The 17,288-nt window shown below is 40.4% G+C and overlaps 1 protein-coding gene across 1 annotated transcript in view; it reads right to left on the minus strand.

Annotated features, from left to right (window-relative positions):
- LOC132380185 (uncharacterized) overlaps window positions 1-17,288 on the minus strand; it is a 71,388-nt gene that overhangs the window by 20,249 nt on the left and 33,851 nt on the right. Inside the window, exons 3-5 of the mRNA XM_059948869.1 lie at window positions 8,546-8,639; window positions 6,752-6,801; window positions 242-314 (exon numbers count right to left, since the gene is read on the minus strand). Of these exons, the coding sequence (XP_059804852.1) occupies window positions 273-314; window positions 6,752-6,801; window positions 8,546-8,639 (186 nt within the window). The 3' untranslated portion in view covers window positions 242-272. The remainder of the gene's footprint in view (window positions 1-241; window positions 315-6,751; window positions 6,802-8,545; window positions 8,640-17,288) is intronic.

Raw genomic sequence — 17,288 nt, forward strand, 5'->3', positions numbered from 1 at the left:
ATCATTTCGCATTTCCCCCTCCCCCCACTACTTTCAAATCTCTTACTATCTTTCCTTTCGGTTAGACCTGACGAAGGGTCTTGGCCCAAAACATCGACTGCACTTCTCCCTATAGATGCTGCCTGGCCTGCTGTGTTCCACCAGCATTTTGTGTGCTGTTGTTGTTTGAATTTCCAGCATCTGCAGATTTCCTCGTGTAATGCAGAAATAAATTATTTAGAGACAAATTAAATTTACTTACAGCTCAGCAAACTTGAACTTCAGTATCATTGTCACCTACTTTCCATCTTTGTTGAAACTTTCAGAGCTCTGTCCTAGTAAATGGATAAACAAAACAGTCACAGTATATAGGGTAGCAAACAAAGTTTAAATCTCTTCAGAATGTTTCTACAACAAAAGGCTTTGTATCTAGCCGGTAATAACTTAATCAATTTGCAACACACTGTGAATGGTGTGCTAAAGTTGGAGAATGAAACACTTCGGATATCATGTGCCTTACACTGGCCCCAAAGAAAAGCATTAATTTATTTTCTAAGCAGTTAATATTTTGGTATTTTACTTCAATAATAAAGTGAAGGATCAGCCTTCTGCCACTGACATCTCATCCAATCCCCGTGTTTCTCTACTTATCCCAATACCACCCTTGACTTGCTTTAGCATCCCTTTTTGGCAAGTAATCTCATCTGCCTCTCTTCCTACATTGGGACAGCAGAAGCAGGAGGTCGAATTGCCTGCTGATCCTGTTCCACAATTCAAAACCATCACTGTTTCTGATGAAGGGTCTCGGCCCGAAACGTCGATAGTGCTTCTCCCTATAGATGCTGCCTGGCCTGCTGTGTTCCACCAGCATTTTGTGTGTGTTGTTGTTTGAATTTCTAGCATCTGCAGATTTCCTCGTGTTTACTGTTTCTGACTGTTGGCCTAGACCTCATTTTCCTACCCTGATTCCCATGACTGGATTCTTCCCAGGTCTAAAGTTTTGCATCAGCCTGGAATGTTTCAATAGGTACATTTAATGTCAGAGAAATGTATACAATATACATCCTGAAAATCTTTAATGTACTTAATGAATCAGTACCTAGAGTTCTCTGGCGAAGAGAACTCTAAATATTTACAACCCTTGGAACAAATTGTGAAATATTCAACTCTTATCCTGAGATAATGGTCCTCAATTCAGACCTCACTCCCCAGAGAAAACATCCTCACAGCCCTGATGACTAGCATCTTGCATGTATCATATCATTAATTATCCCTCAAAACTGCAGAAAGTAAATGCCCATTTGATCAATTTTATAAGACTCCACCCAGGAACCAAGTTATTAAACTTTTTCCACAGAGCTTCAAAGGCAAATATATGCTATTTCAAATAAAAACAAAAGGTGTGGTGCCAGGCACGTACATGACCTCCATACTTTGTTCTCCTTCTCTTCTGCAATAAAGCAAACATCCCATTTCTCCACTTAATTATCTGCTGTTCCTGGCTAACTGTTTGTTTCTTATACTGTACATGGACAAATCTATCATTCACATCAACATATCAGCTCCACACATTAAATAATACTGTGCTTTTCTGTTTTCCTGTCACATGTTCCTTCAGTATGTACAGTTTGTCATTCGAGTCCTCCCCATCACTTTGACCTGTTACATTACACAACACATAGGCATTACACAAGAAATTTTCATCCAAGCCACTGAAGCAAGCCTTTCAGCCCACAAGGACCTTGCCGACTGTTTTACCCAACTATACCAATCCCACTTGGCTGCATCAGATCTGTATCCTTCCAAGCCTTGCTTGCCTAAATGCCTCTTAAATGCAATAAATACAGCGGCATGCAAAAGTTTGGGCACCCCTGGTCAAAATTTCTGTTACTGTTTTACTCTGCTAAGCAAGTAAAAGATGTGTGCGCGCACCCAACTGGCGGCTCTCCGCCTCAGGGCCCTGCAGACACACCTGTATAGCAATGCAATCTCTGAGACTGCATGCGCTGGCAACGCACTTTTTCTGCCAGGACACTGCTGGCAGGACAGTACCACAGCTTCCAATGGACAGCATCAGCCTTTGAGGGAACAGCCTCACTTTTACCGAGAACTGTTGAGGGCATGAGGTCTAATCTTATACAGTCATGGTGCTCCCATTCCTGTGGAGGACAGTGCTCTAGCTGTCCACATCCTACCACAGTGGGTGACGAAGGGACTTCCGGCTGCACCACCACCTGATGGGCCGTAAGTGCTTGTTAGACCCAAGCCTCCGAATACCACATAGGAGAGGGTCCCGCACAACGTGAGCCATCTCGTGAGGATGCCCACCATGCCCTTCAAAGCATTTCCTGTATGGACTGCTCCTACCTTCAGGAGAACCAGACTCGCATTGGTGATTAGTGTTAACATCTGGCAGCGGAGGAACGCCCTAGTGGAAATCTCTTTATGCCGGGGTCTTTCCCCTGAACATTGGGGACCTGGGGTGGAAGGTGTTGCATAGGGCAGTACCATGCAACAGGTTTTAAGCAGGTTCACTGACACTCTGTCCACCTGTCCATTCTGTAGCCAGGAGCAGTCAGTGTACCATGCTTATATGGAGTGTGAGAGGTTGCAGCTCCTCTATCAGAAGGGCTGCTGCTCAGGTTCTGGTTGCACTTGAGCCCTGTGCTCCTTATCTACAGGCACCCAGTGCGGAAGGGGGTGTGTCTAAAGGAGAATCTAGTGGTGGGCTTTCTCCTGGGTCTGGCCAAGATGGTCATTCAGGGGTCTGGGCCGCAAAAAGTCGAGGGCTCTGCCAGGGCCGACTGTCTGCCCCTCTGCCGAGGATATGTTCATGTCCAGGTACCCTCAGACAGGGAGCATGCTGTCACTATGGGTAATGGGGGATTTCCGGGTACAGTGGGCCCCGTCAGGGGTTAGACTGTTTTAATCACATTTTAATTTGGATTTATTCACTGTCATGTAAATATTTAATGTTTGTACTTAGTGCATTTATTGTGTAAATAAACTTCTACAGTTTTGCAAAAAAAAAGATGTATTTTTGTGTCCATTGTTGCACTAGACTCAGATGATTGTACTTCATTATCATTATCTTTATCCGAATTGTCTGTAAGCCCAGGCCTAGAATCCTCCTCTTCCATCTCACACATCCTCTTCAAAAAGTCCTTAGACTGAAAAAATCCCTCCAATTTTCTACCGACACCAGTAAAGTCTGTTCATTCCTGCAAGTCAATCAGGAATTGTAAGGAGAAGTTGGGGGAGGTCATTCGGAAGGGAAAGGCAGAGGTCACAGTCCAAGTTGGGCCAGTCCATTCAATGCTCAGAAAATGCATTCCTCATCAGCCTACTGTCCTCCCCTCCGTGCAATACATCCCTCATCAGCCTACCGTCCTCCCCTCCATGCAATACATCCCTCATCAGCCTACCGTCCTTCCCTCCGTGCAATACATCCCTCATCAGCCTACTGTCCTCCCCTCCGTGCAATATATTCCTCATCAGCCTACCGTCCTCCCCTCCGTGCAATATATTCCTCATCAGCCTACCGTCCTCCCCTCCATGCAATACATCCCTCATCAGCCTACCGTCCTCCCCTTCATGCAATACATCCCTCATCAGCCTACCATCCTCCCCTCCATGCAATACATCCCTCATCAGCCTACCGTCCTCCCCTCCATGCAATACAGCGCTCACCAATTATCAGCCTACTATCTTCCCCACTGTGCAATACAGCACTCATCAAATATCAACTGCCTCTATCTTGCGTGAAAAGCTGAGAATGGACTCAAGCAAATAAACACGGTCCTACAGTGCACTACTGTGCTGAGAGACCTCTAACGAGATTGCTACAGGGGTTGTTCAGTCACTGCTCACCACTGAGTGCTAGCACCACGTGCTGAGCAAAATTCAAAAAACTATGTTTTTATTTAATCATGATCTCTGGCCGAACCCCTAGCAACCTCTCACGGAACCCTAGTTGAGAAACCCTGCCCTAGACCATGCTACCTATCCTAATAAATCCCTGACTTTCCAAATATTTTTAAATCTCATTCCTTAAAATTTTCTGCTACCAGTGTTGCAAGTCATTAATAGAAATTGAAAATAGCTGAGGGCCAAGCAGTGATTCTAGTCGCCTCCTCACAGGTCACACTAGCCACCTGAAATGGTTTATTTATCCCTTAATTGCAATCCTTTATCTATACTAATATGTTTCCCTCAATCATATAAACCCTTATCTTGGGCAGTAATCTATTAAATTGCATTATATTGAATACTTATTTGGTATCAATCATTAGGGCATTTAGAAAAAAATCACAGTATGATTTGGCAGAGTTAACATTATTTCCATGAGGGTAATATATTTGATGATGCAACTAGCAAGGGATAAATAAGGTGGAGTGGTAGATGTAGTATATCCCGATTTTATCAATACATTAGGATACCACACAAGAGATTCTTACATGCATTACATTAAGTCTAACATATCAACATAAATCATTGGTTAAAACAGAATGTAGATGGCAGGAATTGGTATACCATTTACACATTGATTGTTACTGTAAGATATCACAGGGGTTAGGAGAAGATTGCCAGGCAGATGAAAATTTCTACCACATTGTGACATAATTTCCCCATGGCAGTTTCTGCAATTCTCTACAATTTCTGCCACATTCAAAGAGATTCTACCACCAAGCACATCTTTACTTCTCCTTTGTATTACGTATTTCACAGGAACCAATTCCCTTCATCAGAACCTGATCATACACTTCCGTTTCAATCTTCCACTTCTCGTTACGACAACTTCCCTTGCTACCATCCAGGTACCCAAGCTGTCTTTTCAAATTCACTTCCACTTCTTCCAATCTAGCATGCTACAATGTGGTCTCCTCTACACTGGAGGAATTAAACAGTCTGGCTGACCACTTTGCAGAGTCAACAGGATCTGTTTGTGGCCTCCTATACTATTACACTGGGACCCAATGCAAGCATGAAGAACAGCAACTCAGGTTGTTGCCTTCTGGACTCTATACTGTCGGGCCAAGACCTATTCTTCAGGACTGGAAAGGAAGGGGGAAGAGGCCAGAATAAAAAGGTGGGAAAAGGGAAGGAGGATAGCTAGAAGGTGATAGGTGAAGCCAGGTTTACAGGAAAGATAAAGGGCCAGAAAAGAAGGATCTGATAGGAGAGAAGAGTAGACTATAGGAGAAAGGCAAGAAGCAGGAGACCCAGGGGCAGGTAATAGGCAGCTGAGAAGAGGTAAAAGGACAGAGTGGGGAACAGAAGAACAGGAGAGGGGTAGGTAAGTTTTTACCAGAAGGAGAAATTGATATTCAATGCTATCAGGTTGGAGGTTACCCAGAGAGAATACAAGATGTTCCACCTCCACCCTGAGGGTGGCCTCATCTCAGCACAAGAGGAGGTCATGGCACAACATGTAGGAACACGAATGGGAATTGGAATTAAAATATTTGGCCACCAGTAAGTTCTGCTTTTGGTGGATTGAGCAAAAATGCTCAACGAAGCAGTCCACCAATTTACAACGGGTCTCATCAATATAGAGGAGGCCACATCAGAAGCACAGGACACAATAGATGGCCCCAGCAGATTCACAGTTGAGGTGTTGTCTCACCTAGAAGGACTGTTCGGGGCTCTGAATAGAGGTGAGGAGGTGGTGAATGGGACTTAGGTTGCTTGCAGGGTTAAGTGTCAAAAAGCAGATTAGTGTGGACAGACAAATGGACAAGAGGATAACAGAGGGAGTGATCCCTGCAGGAAGCAGAGGTGGGGTAGTAAAGGTATATTTGGCGGTCGGATAGCTTATAGCTCATCCTTCTGGTCACCCTAATTTACTCTTTCAGAAACATCCTCACTGTAGCTTTACAAACTTCTTTTGTCTCCTGCCCTGTTCTGACAAAGGGCCTTTGATCTGAAGCACTAATTGTGTTTCTCTTCCCACGAATACAGCCTGACCTGCTGAGTATTTTCAGTATTTTCCGTTTTTGTTTCTAGCACATGTAGTTATTTTTTTTTTATTTTTCCTTTCAAACTGGTTAGTATAGCACCTTCCCCTATCAGTAACAATTTGGGGAGGGAGGAAGCAGGCAGAGGCACAATATTAATTAGCATACATGTTTCAGCTCATAAAATAACTGATATGTGCACAATTCAAAAGAAAAGTTATGACCAGCAACAATTAAGCTGCTGATTCCTTAGTAGGATGTAAACAGATAAAAATGACACTAGAATAATTCAGTGCAGGTTTCTTGCAGTGTCATTTTAGCATTTAACTTCAAGGATGATTAACTGGATGCAGTGTCCAATTTCCCACCAAATAATTACATTTTGGCCAGTAAACTAAAAATTTGAATTGTGTCACTCACTCATCAGACATTCAAATTTCAAAGTAAATTTATTATCGATGTATATGTATGTTATAATACATATAAGATTCATTTTCTTGCAGGCATTTACAAGGAAAAAATAAATACAGTAGAATTTATGAAAAATAAACAAAGACTGATAAACAATCAATGTACAAAAGACAAACTTGAAATATAAAAAATACTGAGGACATGAGTTGTAAAAAGTCTTTGAACAGATATTAACAAAATCCTTTGTCACCAGCTAACACAAGAATCATCTTTACCCAACACGGTCTGTCCAGATACATTTGAGAGGAAAAGAAACAAAATATGAAAAGGACTAAGATTTTATTTCCATTAATAAGTAAAATGAATGCAGAACATGGTGAGAAAAGTATGTACTCTTGCCATACCTTATGTTTTGCGCATTTCATTGAGAAATTATCTTCATTTAGGGAACATTCTATAATAGAACAAATGCAGATCAACCAATATCTTTCACATTTGAAGATACAATTAATAGCAGAAATCAAATCAGTCACAATTAACTAAAGACTCAAAACACAGACTAATCAGTTGTGGACAAGAATCATTGCTCCATTACTATGTACAATGAAAATTCTAAATGCCGAAACTACAATTACATAATATATATTGTAACTTGTTATTTGCCAGCTTTCCCACATTAATTAATAGTCACAAAAGACCAAAAACTCTTTCAAAGACCTTCTAAAGACACAACCATCTGAGGCATCCTTCTGCACCACAGAAATCTGCGACTCTGGAGGGTCTTCAACCTGTAACTCTTATTACCTCTCCATAGATTCTGCCCAATCTGCAGAATATCCCCAGCATTTTATATTTTTATTAACTAACTCTCCAACTTGAATGGACAGTAAAGGATAACAAGCATTGCTTTCAATAGCATTGAGTATTGTGTCAGAATTGCACTTGAAGGAGATGGGAATCCACATAAATTTGAGTTGTCTTTTCCAATTTAAACGGCCTATCACTGCTGCTTTTGGTCCTGCCCTTGTTATGTGATGCTCATTATGACAAGACAATTAAAATACTTTCCTCCATAAAATGCTGGTCATCATCTGCGTCTATCACTCATTATAAGAGATGATTTTAGTGTTTTAATAAGGTATACTGACCTGCTTTGCTTTAGCACCTCTTCTAATGGAAAGACAATGGCAATGGCACCATAGCTTTTCTAAACACTAAATCAAGGTCAATAGCATGATAATGGATCCATCAATTAATGCATCAAATTCTGTACTGGCTGACAGCTCCCATTAACTATTCACTGGCCTACTGGGACAAGGTATAGCCTTTTGTAACAGGTCCAAGCTTCCTGACAGTGCTTTAATTGCTTTTACCTCTGCCAGAAGAGAATTCCTCTCCACACCCTACTTTTGGCCTTTGTTCTAATAATAGAAACACCCTCTCAAAAAGATTATCTATTTAACCTCATAATTAAAAACATATCTTGTCAGGAATGCGACTCAGAATTTTCATATCTTGCTCACAAAAAAAAAAGAGCTGAATAATTGCAAAATTTTGCTCCTCCAAAACAGGATCATGACTGTTATGAAAATTTTGAGCTGTAGAACTCTTGAATGAAGTAATGGTTGTTCATTGCTAAAAGAAACATGAATGAAAAGCCAAGGGGCAATAAAGCGGCCCCTTATTGCAGAGTATAGATTAGTTGAAGTCCGATTTTACCTTTAGGATATTAATTTCAATACGTTAAACAAGGCAGCAATGACCTAGTATTCTAACTAGTATTGAATAGCAGAATGGACTTTAGCAAATATTGACTCAGCTAGTGTCACTTTCATAGTTATAAAATTGAAAATTTAACCTAAATATTGTTTAAAATGATGGAATAAATATATGCTGCCAATTTGTTAATTTAAATTACAGTTTTAATATACATTTAAACTGGATTTCTGGATAACTTAAATTTATGCACCAAAGCTTTGAAATTTTCTGAATAATGTCCACTCTAGATTTAATTGGGCAATTACTTCTATTGGCACTTATGACTAGTATTCATTATCACTGTCATTTTTACTACAGAAAGCATAACCACATTGATATAACTTATTTGTTGAGAAAAAAGTGGTTGCATTCAGATCCTCAAACTTGATTATGCTTCAAAGAAAAACTTGATAATTAAAAATAACTGAAGAGATACTTACTACTATCTACAGCACAGGCATAGTGGTACTTAAGAGGGCAGCCTTTAATGTAGCAGCCTAAAGTGGCACCAGTCTTCTGACACATGGAACAAAACTGTAGAAACCAGATCATAGATCAGAAAAAAAATACAAAATAGAGACAAAGCAAGTAAATTATTATCGGGCAGCACAAGTAGATGTTGCATTTACAGATGTCTCTCCCATGTACTCTTTGGGAGAAGTGCAGTAGAGTTTGCATAAATATTTGAATTCATTACCACATCTGACGCTTGTGCCTATTCTCTCAATTATCTTTTTTTTATTTTTAGCTATTATTTCAACCGAATAAGAAAGTTTCAGAAAATAATGAGGTGATCAGTGGGTACAACTTTTCCCCAGACAGTTCACACATCCCATGATAAAAAGACAGTTATACTGAAACACAGCCAAAAGATAAATAAAATGAAAAGGTAATTTCCTTTCCATTTCCCTTAGTTTATCATACACAAATTGTCTTGTGTAATTTACATTTTGCTTGTTTGAGAAGGTTCAGTTCTCCACTTATTAAAGTAGCATGGCTCATATATTAATGTAAACGAATCAAGTTTGCTGTGTGAAAATCATAAGAGGAACCTGTTTGTCAAGAATTTAATAACATTCTTGAAACAATAGCATCTGCAGTGAAAAATAGACAGCTTCAAGAAGTAGGCAAAAAAGGAACATTTGATCAAGTTTACAGATTTAAAGAAAAATATCCTAATCCGACTCAGTTGCATATATTGAGCTACCTTTGAAATATTCAGCTCCTTCATCCAAATCATTGATATACATTGGATTGCCTTTTGACAGAATGCTGCTATTAAATGTTTCCAAAATGTATCTGAGAGTCATATTTTATAAATACTTCAAAAGAGATGAAAAATTTAAAAGGCAGTTTAATATACAGGAAATTAGTTAAACATAAATGAATATAGTGAAAAATGACAAATCTTTCATTTCTTCAATCAATAACTACAACCCCATTCCAAAGATATTCATTCCTCGGTGTCACTTTTTGCATGCGTCAAGGAAAGACACCAGAGCTAGCTGTGTTCCAACTGAATCCTCCACGCTGAATTGGACGCTGGTCCCTCCCATCAGTGCTGCTCTCTAGTGTTCACTCAGCGAGAGACAAGCTAGATCGCGTTCGACTGCGGCTGCATTGTGTGATATGAGGAACTTCTGTGGGTTGTTCTTGCAGTAACATGGCTCCAGGACAACATCTATGCACAATTAATCTACAGGTCATGACACTCAGGGACTTGGCCTATCTTATGATTTTTCTAATATTATTTTTTGTAACTGTTTACCTTTCTGCTCTCATAATTATATAGTATGTGCTATATGTGCTGTGTATCACTGGTCTGTGTTTTGCACTTTGGCCCCAGAGGGACGTTGTTTCATTTGGCTACATTCATGTGCATGGTTGAATGACAATTAAACATGAACTTGAACTTGATAAAGCTGAGCCACAGGTGTAAGTTCTCATACTTTGCTGCTGGATTCATTGGCTGGTTCAGCAGTGGAACTGGAAGACTAGTATCTGAAATCCAGTTTGTCTGTTTGGCATAATGCAATGCACCAAAAGTGGAAGCCCGATACAATCTGGTCCACAAGAAGGCTGCTGCTAGAAAGGTTTGAAAGAGTCATGAGCAAAAGCCAAATAAATACATTTAGGTTTTGCTGGAACTGAAAGATTGAGTATAGAAAAAATAAGCAGCCAGTTTCTTGTATTTACTGATGAATGATGACCATTCTGATTACATCCAGCTCATTTGGCAAGTTGCTTTAGGGAAAGGAGTTAAGTGGAAAGTTTGTTATCAATAAGAGCCTGTTTTTTCTACTCACATATCTTTTTCATACAGGAAAGGGCAAAAAAAGGAGAGAGACTTCCAATAACACCCCGCCTTCCACTGCTTCAAATAATCCCAAAGCTGTTGACAACAAATGAGAAGTGTGGTCAGTGTTACTAACCACAGTGACCTAGCACCAATGTAATAATAAGATATCTGATTTTATGATATTGACTGAATGGCCAAGATATGGAGTAAATGCCTTAGTTTGAAACTGAATAGATGCCCTGCAGGACTGATTAAGCTGTGGGCATGTCTGCTGTGACTGAGAACAAAAGGCACCTTGGTTTAATGTCTCACCCAGAAACTGACACCACTGACAGTGTGCACTCCTCCTTCCCTCTGGACTGAAATGTCAGTCTAGTTACATTGAACTTGTCTCTACAGCACAAAACTCACAACCTTGTGGGAGGCTGACTAACATATAGCCCTTGTAATTTACTTTTCACTTCCACTAATCTCTTCAATTTCCTTGTATACTATCCACAAGCCTTTCAGGTACAGTTTAATCGCAGTGGATAAGCATCCCTTCCAGATGCCTAGTGCACTTTATGACTGAGATCTCCCAGGGAAATGACATTGAATACTCTGTGGTATTCTAACACAAAAATATAGCGTAGAGCATAGAACAGTACAGCAAAGGAACAGGCCATTCAGCCCAGAATATCAGCGCCAAACACAATGCTAAATTAAGCTAAATTTCTATCCATTCGTGATCCACATTCTTCCATTTCCTGCAAATTAATTTTGTCCAACAACTTGTTAATCATCACTCCTGTGTCTGCAGACTGCAGTTAAATCCTAGGCAGCTGCAAGTTCTAAGTGATCACTTTTGGACAGGAGATACCTAGTTTCTTTCCAGTGGAACTCACCAAATATTAAACAATAATTTACTTAAACAGTAAAAGAAATCACAGAATAGCTGGGCAAAAAATTGTGAACTTCGCTGAGAAAGTCAAGTATTTATAGGGGGGTTATTGAGAAGAAATGAACAATATAAAGTTAAAAAGAAAATCACAAGTAATAAATGAAAGAATATTTAGAGATGACGAGTGCATTCAAGGTCAGGCAGCAATGAATTGTCAGAGATAAGGCAACATTTATATATTACATTAATAGTTAGGATTGGCATATGGATATGGGTTGGAGCCAGCGGGGAAGAAAAAGTCCATGTAAGGACACAAAATACCAAAGGAACTCAGCAGGCCAGGCAGCATCTACGGAAAACAGTAAACAGTCAATGTTTCAGTGAGACCCTTCATTAGTCTTGATCAAGGGTCTCAACTTGAAACATTGACTGTTTACTCTTTTCCATAGATGCTACCTGGCCTGCTGAGCTCCTCCAGCATTTTGTGTGTGTTGCTTTGGATTACCAGCATCTTCTCATGTTTGCAAAGAGTTCACATATTTCCTTTTCTCCAGTGGATGAAAGATGTGTTTCACATCCAGCCATTCAAGGTTCAAGGTAGAAATCATGAAATATATACTCAAATGAAGTAAGAAATATATATGAAAATTCAAAGAATATAGGTATCAACTTGAATACCTTTGTCTATATTGTTTTGTGAGCTATGTAGGAACACGGAGAGTCAGAAATTAAATCAGCATTCTAATTCATTTTGTTTATCTCAAGCAGGTGATTGGCATCCTGATTTAGGATTACTCAAATAGTGCTGAAAATACACCAAATATATACAGCCATACTGCGCTTAATGGAAATCAAGCACAAAACGACCAAGATTAGTAGATAAAATTATGTTGATCTGAGTGGTCCGTGAGTGTCAGGGAGCAGGAGTTAGTGCCATTGTTATTACAAGGGGAAAGTGCTAGGCAAACTCGAAGCTTGTAAGGTGGATAAGTCACCTGGACGAGATGGTCTACAACCAGAGTCTTGAGAGAGGTTGCTGAAGAGATAATGGATGCATTAACCATCATCTTTCAAGAATCATTTGATTCTGGGATTGTCCCAGGGGACTGGAAGATTGCAAATGTCACTCCACTCTTTAAAAATGGAGGAAGATAACAGAAAGGAAATTACAAACGTATAAGCCTGACCTCAGTGGTTGGGAAAATGCTGGGAGTCTATTATTAAGGATGAGGTTTTGGGGTACTTGGAGACTAATGATGTCAAAGTCAGCATGGTTTCTGTGAAGGGAAATGCTGCCTGACAAATTTGTTGTCCATTTACTTGGATTTTCAGAAGGCATTTGATAAGGTGCCACCCATGAGGATGCTTAACAAGATAAAATCCTGTGGTGTTACAGGAAAGATACTGGCATGGATAGCAGAATGGCTGACAGACAGGAGGCAATGACTGGGAATAAAAGGGGCCTGTTCTGGTTGGCTGCCAGTGACTAGTAGCGTTCCTCAAGGGTGACTATAGAATCACTACTTCTCACATTGTTTGTCAATGATTTAGATAATGGAACTGGTGGCTTTGTGGCAAAGTTTGCAGATGATACAAAGATAGGTGGAGGGTTAGGTAGTGCTGAGGAAGCAAAGCAATTGCAGCAGGACTTAGACAAATTGGAAGAACTGGCAAAAAAAAAGTGGCAGATGGAATACAGTGTAGAGAAACGCATGATAATGCATTTTGCTAACAGAAACGATAGTGCAGACTATTATCTAAGTGAGGAGAAGGTTCAAACATCAGAGGAGCAGATGGAGTTGGGAGTCCATCCTGATAAATGGTCTCGGCCCAAAACGTTGGCTGCTCTTTTCTCACGATTGCTGCCTGACCTGCTGAGTTCTTCCAGCGTTGTGTACGTATTCTTTGATCCACAGCATCTGCAGTTGTATTTTTGTGTTTTGATTCGTTACTCCGCTGAAAAATCTCTTCAAGGTATGCCTACCCTGAAGAAGTTCAAATCTTCTCTTCGATGGGAGTTCAGTGAGACCCTCGCTCACTGCCCACCCTCCGTTATCTCCGCCTCTCCGACATTCCTGATGAAGGGTCTCAGCCCAAAACATTGGCTACTCTTTTCTCACGGATGCTGCCTGACCTGCTGAGTTCTTCCAGCATTGTGTACATATCTAATGTCCTTTATGTCTTCTGGATTATCAGCTGAGACTTGTATGCTTGAGTACTTGCATACAACCAAGGATATGGCATGCTTGCCTTTATTAGTCAAGTGATTGACTTTAAATTACGCTGCAGCTTTATAAAACTACAAACCCCATTTCCAGAAAAGTTGGGATATTTTCCAAAATGCAATAAAAACAAAACTCTATATGTTAATTCACATGAACCTTTATTTAACTGACAAAAGTACAAAGAAAAGATTTTCAATAGTTTTACTGACCAAGTTAATTGTATTTTGTAAATATACACAAATTTAGAATTTGATGGCTGCAGCACACTCAACAAAAGTTGGGACAGAGTTAAAATAAGATTGAAAAGTGCACAGAATATTCAAGTAACACCGGTTTGCAAGACTCCACATTAAGCAGGCTAATTAGTAGCAGGTAAGGTATCACGATTGGGTATAAAAGTAGTGTCCATCAAAGGCTCAGTCTTTGCAAGCAAGGATGGATCGTGGCTCACCCCTTCGTGCCAAAATTCGTGAGAGAATTGTTAGTCAGTTCAAAAGGAACATTTTCCAAAGCAAGATTGCAGAGAATTTAGGTCTTTCAACATCTACAGTACATAATATTGTGAAAAGATTCAGAGAATTCAGAGACATCTCAGTGCGTAAAAGGCAAGGTTGGAAGCCACTGTTGTATGTGTGTGATCTTCGAGCCCTCAGGCGGCATTGCCTAAGAAACCGTCATGGTACTGTGGCAATTATAGCCACCTGGGCTCGGGAGTACTTTAGAAAACCATTGTCACTTAACACAGTCCGTCACTGCATCCAGAAATGCAACTTGAAACTATATTACGCAAGGATGAAGCCATACATCAACTCTATACAGAAACTGGTGAGTTCTCTGGGCCCGAGCTCGTCTCAGATGGACCAAAAGACTGGAATCGTGTGCTGTGGTCAGATGAGTCCACATTTCAGCTAGTTTTCAGAAAAAACTGGCGTCGAGTTCTCCGTGCCAAAGATGAAAACGACCAACCTGATTGTTATCAGTGAAAGGTGCAAATGCCAGCATCTGTGATGGTATGGGGGCATGGGTGAATTGCATGTATGTGAAGGTACCATTGACTCTGAGGCGTATATTAGGATTTTAGAGAGACATATGTTGCCATCAAGGCGACATCTCTTCCCGGACATCCATGCTTATTTCAGCAGGTCAATGCCAGACCACATTCTGCACAGGCTACAACAGTGTGGCTTTGTAGACACAGGGTGCATGTGCTTGACTGGCCTGCTGCCAGTCCAGATCTATCTCCTATTGAAAATGTATGGCGCATCATGAGGAGGAGAATCAGACAACGGAGACCACGGACTATTGAGCAGCTGAAGTCTTATATCAAGCAAGAATGGACAAAATTTCCAATTGCAAATCTACTACAATTAGTATCCTCAGTTCCAAAACAATTAAAAAGCGTTATTAAAAGGAAAGGTTATGTAACACAATGATAAACATGCCTCTGTCCCAACTTTTGTTGAGTGTGTTGCAGCCATCAAATTCTAAATTTGTGTATATTTACAAAATACAATTAAGGTGGTCAGTAAAACTATTGAAAATCTTTTCTTTGTACTTTTGTCAGTTAAATAAAGGTTCACGTGAATTAACATATCACAGATTTTTGTTTTTATTGCATTTTGGAAAATATCCCAACTTTTCTGGAAATGGGGTTTGTAGTTAAAGCACGCTTGGAGGTATGCATAAAATTACAAAAAGTATAGACATCATGTATCTTTTTATCCAAGGTCAAAATGTCTAATACTAGAAAGGTGAGTGGGGGAAAGTGCAAAGAAAATGTGCAGAGCAATTTTAAGGTGGCAGGTCACAAACACAAGAGATTCTGCAGATGCTGGAAACCCAGAGTGACACACACACAAAATGCTGGAGTAACTCAGGACAGGCAGCACCTAGGGAGAGGAATAAACAGTAATCATTTTGGGCTGAGATCTTTCATCATGACTGGAAAGGAAGAGAAATTAAACTAGAAAAAGGCAATGGGAGGGGAAGAGTACAAGCTGGCAGGTGATAGGTGAAACCAGGTGAGGGGGAAGCGGGGTTTGAAATAAAAAGCTGGGGGATGATAGGTGGCAGAGATAAAAGGCTGAAGGAAGAGGAATTGGAGAGGACAGTAGATAATAGGAGAAAGGGAAAGAGGAGTACCAGAGGGCAGTAAGGGTAAGATGAGGAAAAGAGAAGGGGTTAAGAGTGGAACCAAAATAGGGGATGGAAGTGAGATGCAGAAAGGGGGAGAAATTACCACAAGTTAGAGAGATTGATGCTCATGCTACTTGTTAGGAAGCTAATGGAATAATGATGTATTGCTCCTCCAAACTGAGTGTGACCTCATACTGGCAGAAGAGGAGACATGTACTGACATGTCAGAATGGGAATGGGAAGTGGAATTGAAATTGAAATGGGTAGCACTGGGAATTCCAGCCTTTTGTGGTGGATAGAGCGCTTGATGAACTGTGCCCCCCCACAAACTCTATCAGGTCTCACCAACTTACAGGAGGCTACACCAGATACAATTGATGTCCATGACAGACGTGAAGGTAAAGCGTGGCCTCACTTGGAAAGATTGTTGAAGGAGGAAATGCAGGAGCACTAGTTCTGCTTGCACAGACAAGTGTCAGATGGGAAATCGGTGGGAAGGGATAAGGAAGTAGAGAGTGATCTCTGTGAAAAACAGTGAGTGGGGAGGAGAGGGAAAGATATAGGATACCATTGTAAATGGTGGAAGTTATGGAGAATGATGCGCTGGATGGCAGCAGGTAAGGATAAGGGGAACCCTATCCCTGCTGTGGCAGTTAGAAAATGGGGTGAAGGCAGATTTGTAGGAAATGGAGGAGATGCGGGTGAGGACAGCATCAATTGAAGTGAAAGGGAAACCATATTATTGGAAGGGCATCTCAAATGTTCTGGAATGGAAAGCCTCATCCTGAGAACTGATATAGAACTAAAAACTGTATTTTTACAAGTGACAGGGTAGGAAAAGGTATAGTCAAGACAGCTGTGAGAGTCAGTAGGTGGAGGAAGATCGAGAAAGGGAAGAGAGTATCAGACATGGACTAAATACATGGTGGAAATTGGAGGCAAAGTTGATAAAATTGACGAATTCACCATGCGTGCAGGAAGCAGCACCAATGCAGTCACTGATCTAGCATAGAAAGAGTTGTGAAGAGTTTGTGGATGCATGGAATGTGCTATCATGCATCATGCTGGAGGCAAATACAATAGAAATGTTTTAGTGGCTCTCAACAGCACATGAATATTGAGAGAATGGAGGCATATGAATCATAGTTTAATTAGGTGATATTTTAGCTTAATTAGTTCAGCACAACATCGTGGGCTGAAGGCCCTGTTCCTGTGCTATACAGTTCTATGAACAACCATGACAGCAATACCATGCTGCAATGGTTGGCTTAAGTCCATGTTATTCATACCCTCGTCCTCCTTTCTGTACTCTGCATTTGTCTGCATTAGGTAAGAAGCAGTTGTTCTCTAATGGCAGGGCAAGGGAACCATGGCTTACAAGAGAAGTTAAGAACTGCATAAAAGACAAGGAAAGAGTGTATAAGGTAGCGAAAATGAGTGGGATATTGGATGATTGGAAAGCTTTTAAAATCCAACATTAACCAACTAAAAAAAGCTACAAAAAGGAAAAGATGAAATATGACAACTAGTCAATAGTTTAAAGCTGAATACTAAACGTTTTTTTTAGTTATATAACGATTAAAAGCGAGTTGATATTGAACCACTAGAAAATGATGCTGGTGAGGTAGTAATGGGGAACAAAA

The sequence above is a fragment of the Hypanus sabinus genome, chromosome 23 (genome assembly GCF_030144855.1).
Source record: "Hypanus sabinus isolate sHypSab1 chromosome 23, sHypSab1.hap1, whole genome shotgun sequence".
In the NCBI taxonomy this organism is placed as follows: domain Eukaryota; kingdom Metazoa; phylum Chordata; class Chondrichthyes; order Myliobatiformes; family Dasyatidae; genus Hypanus; species Hypanus sabinus.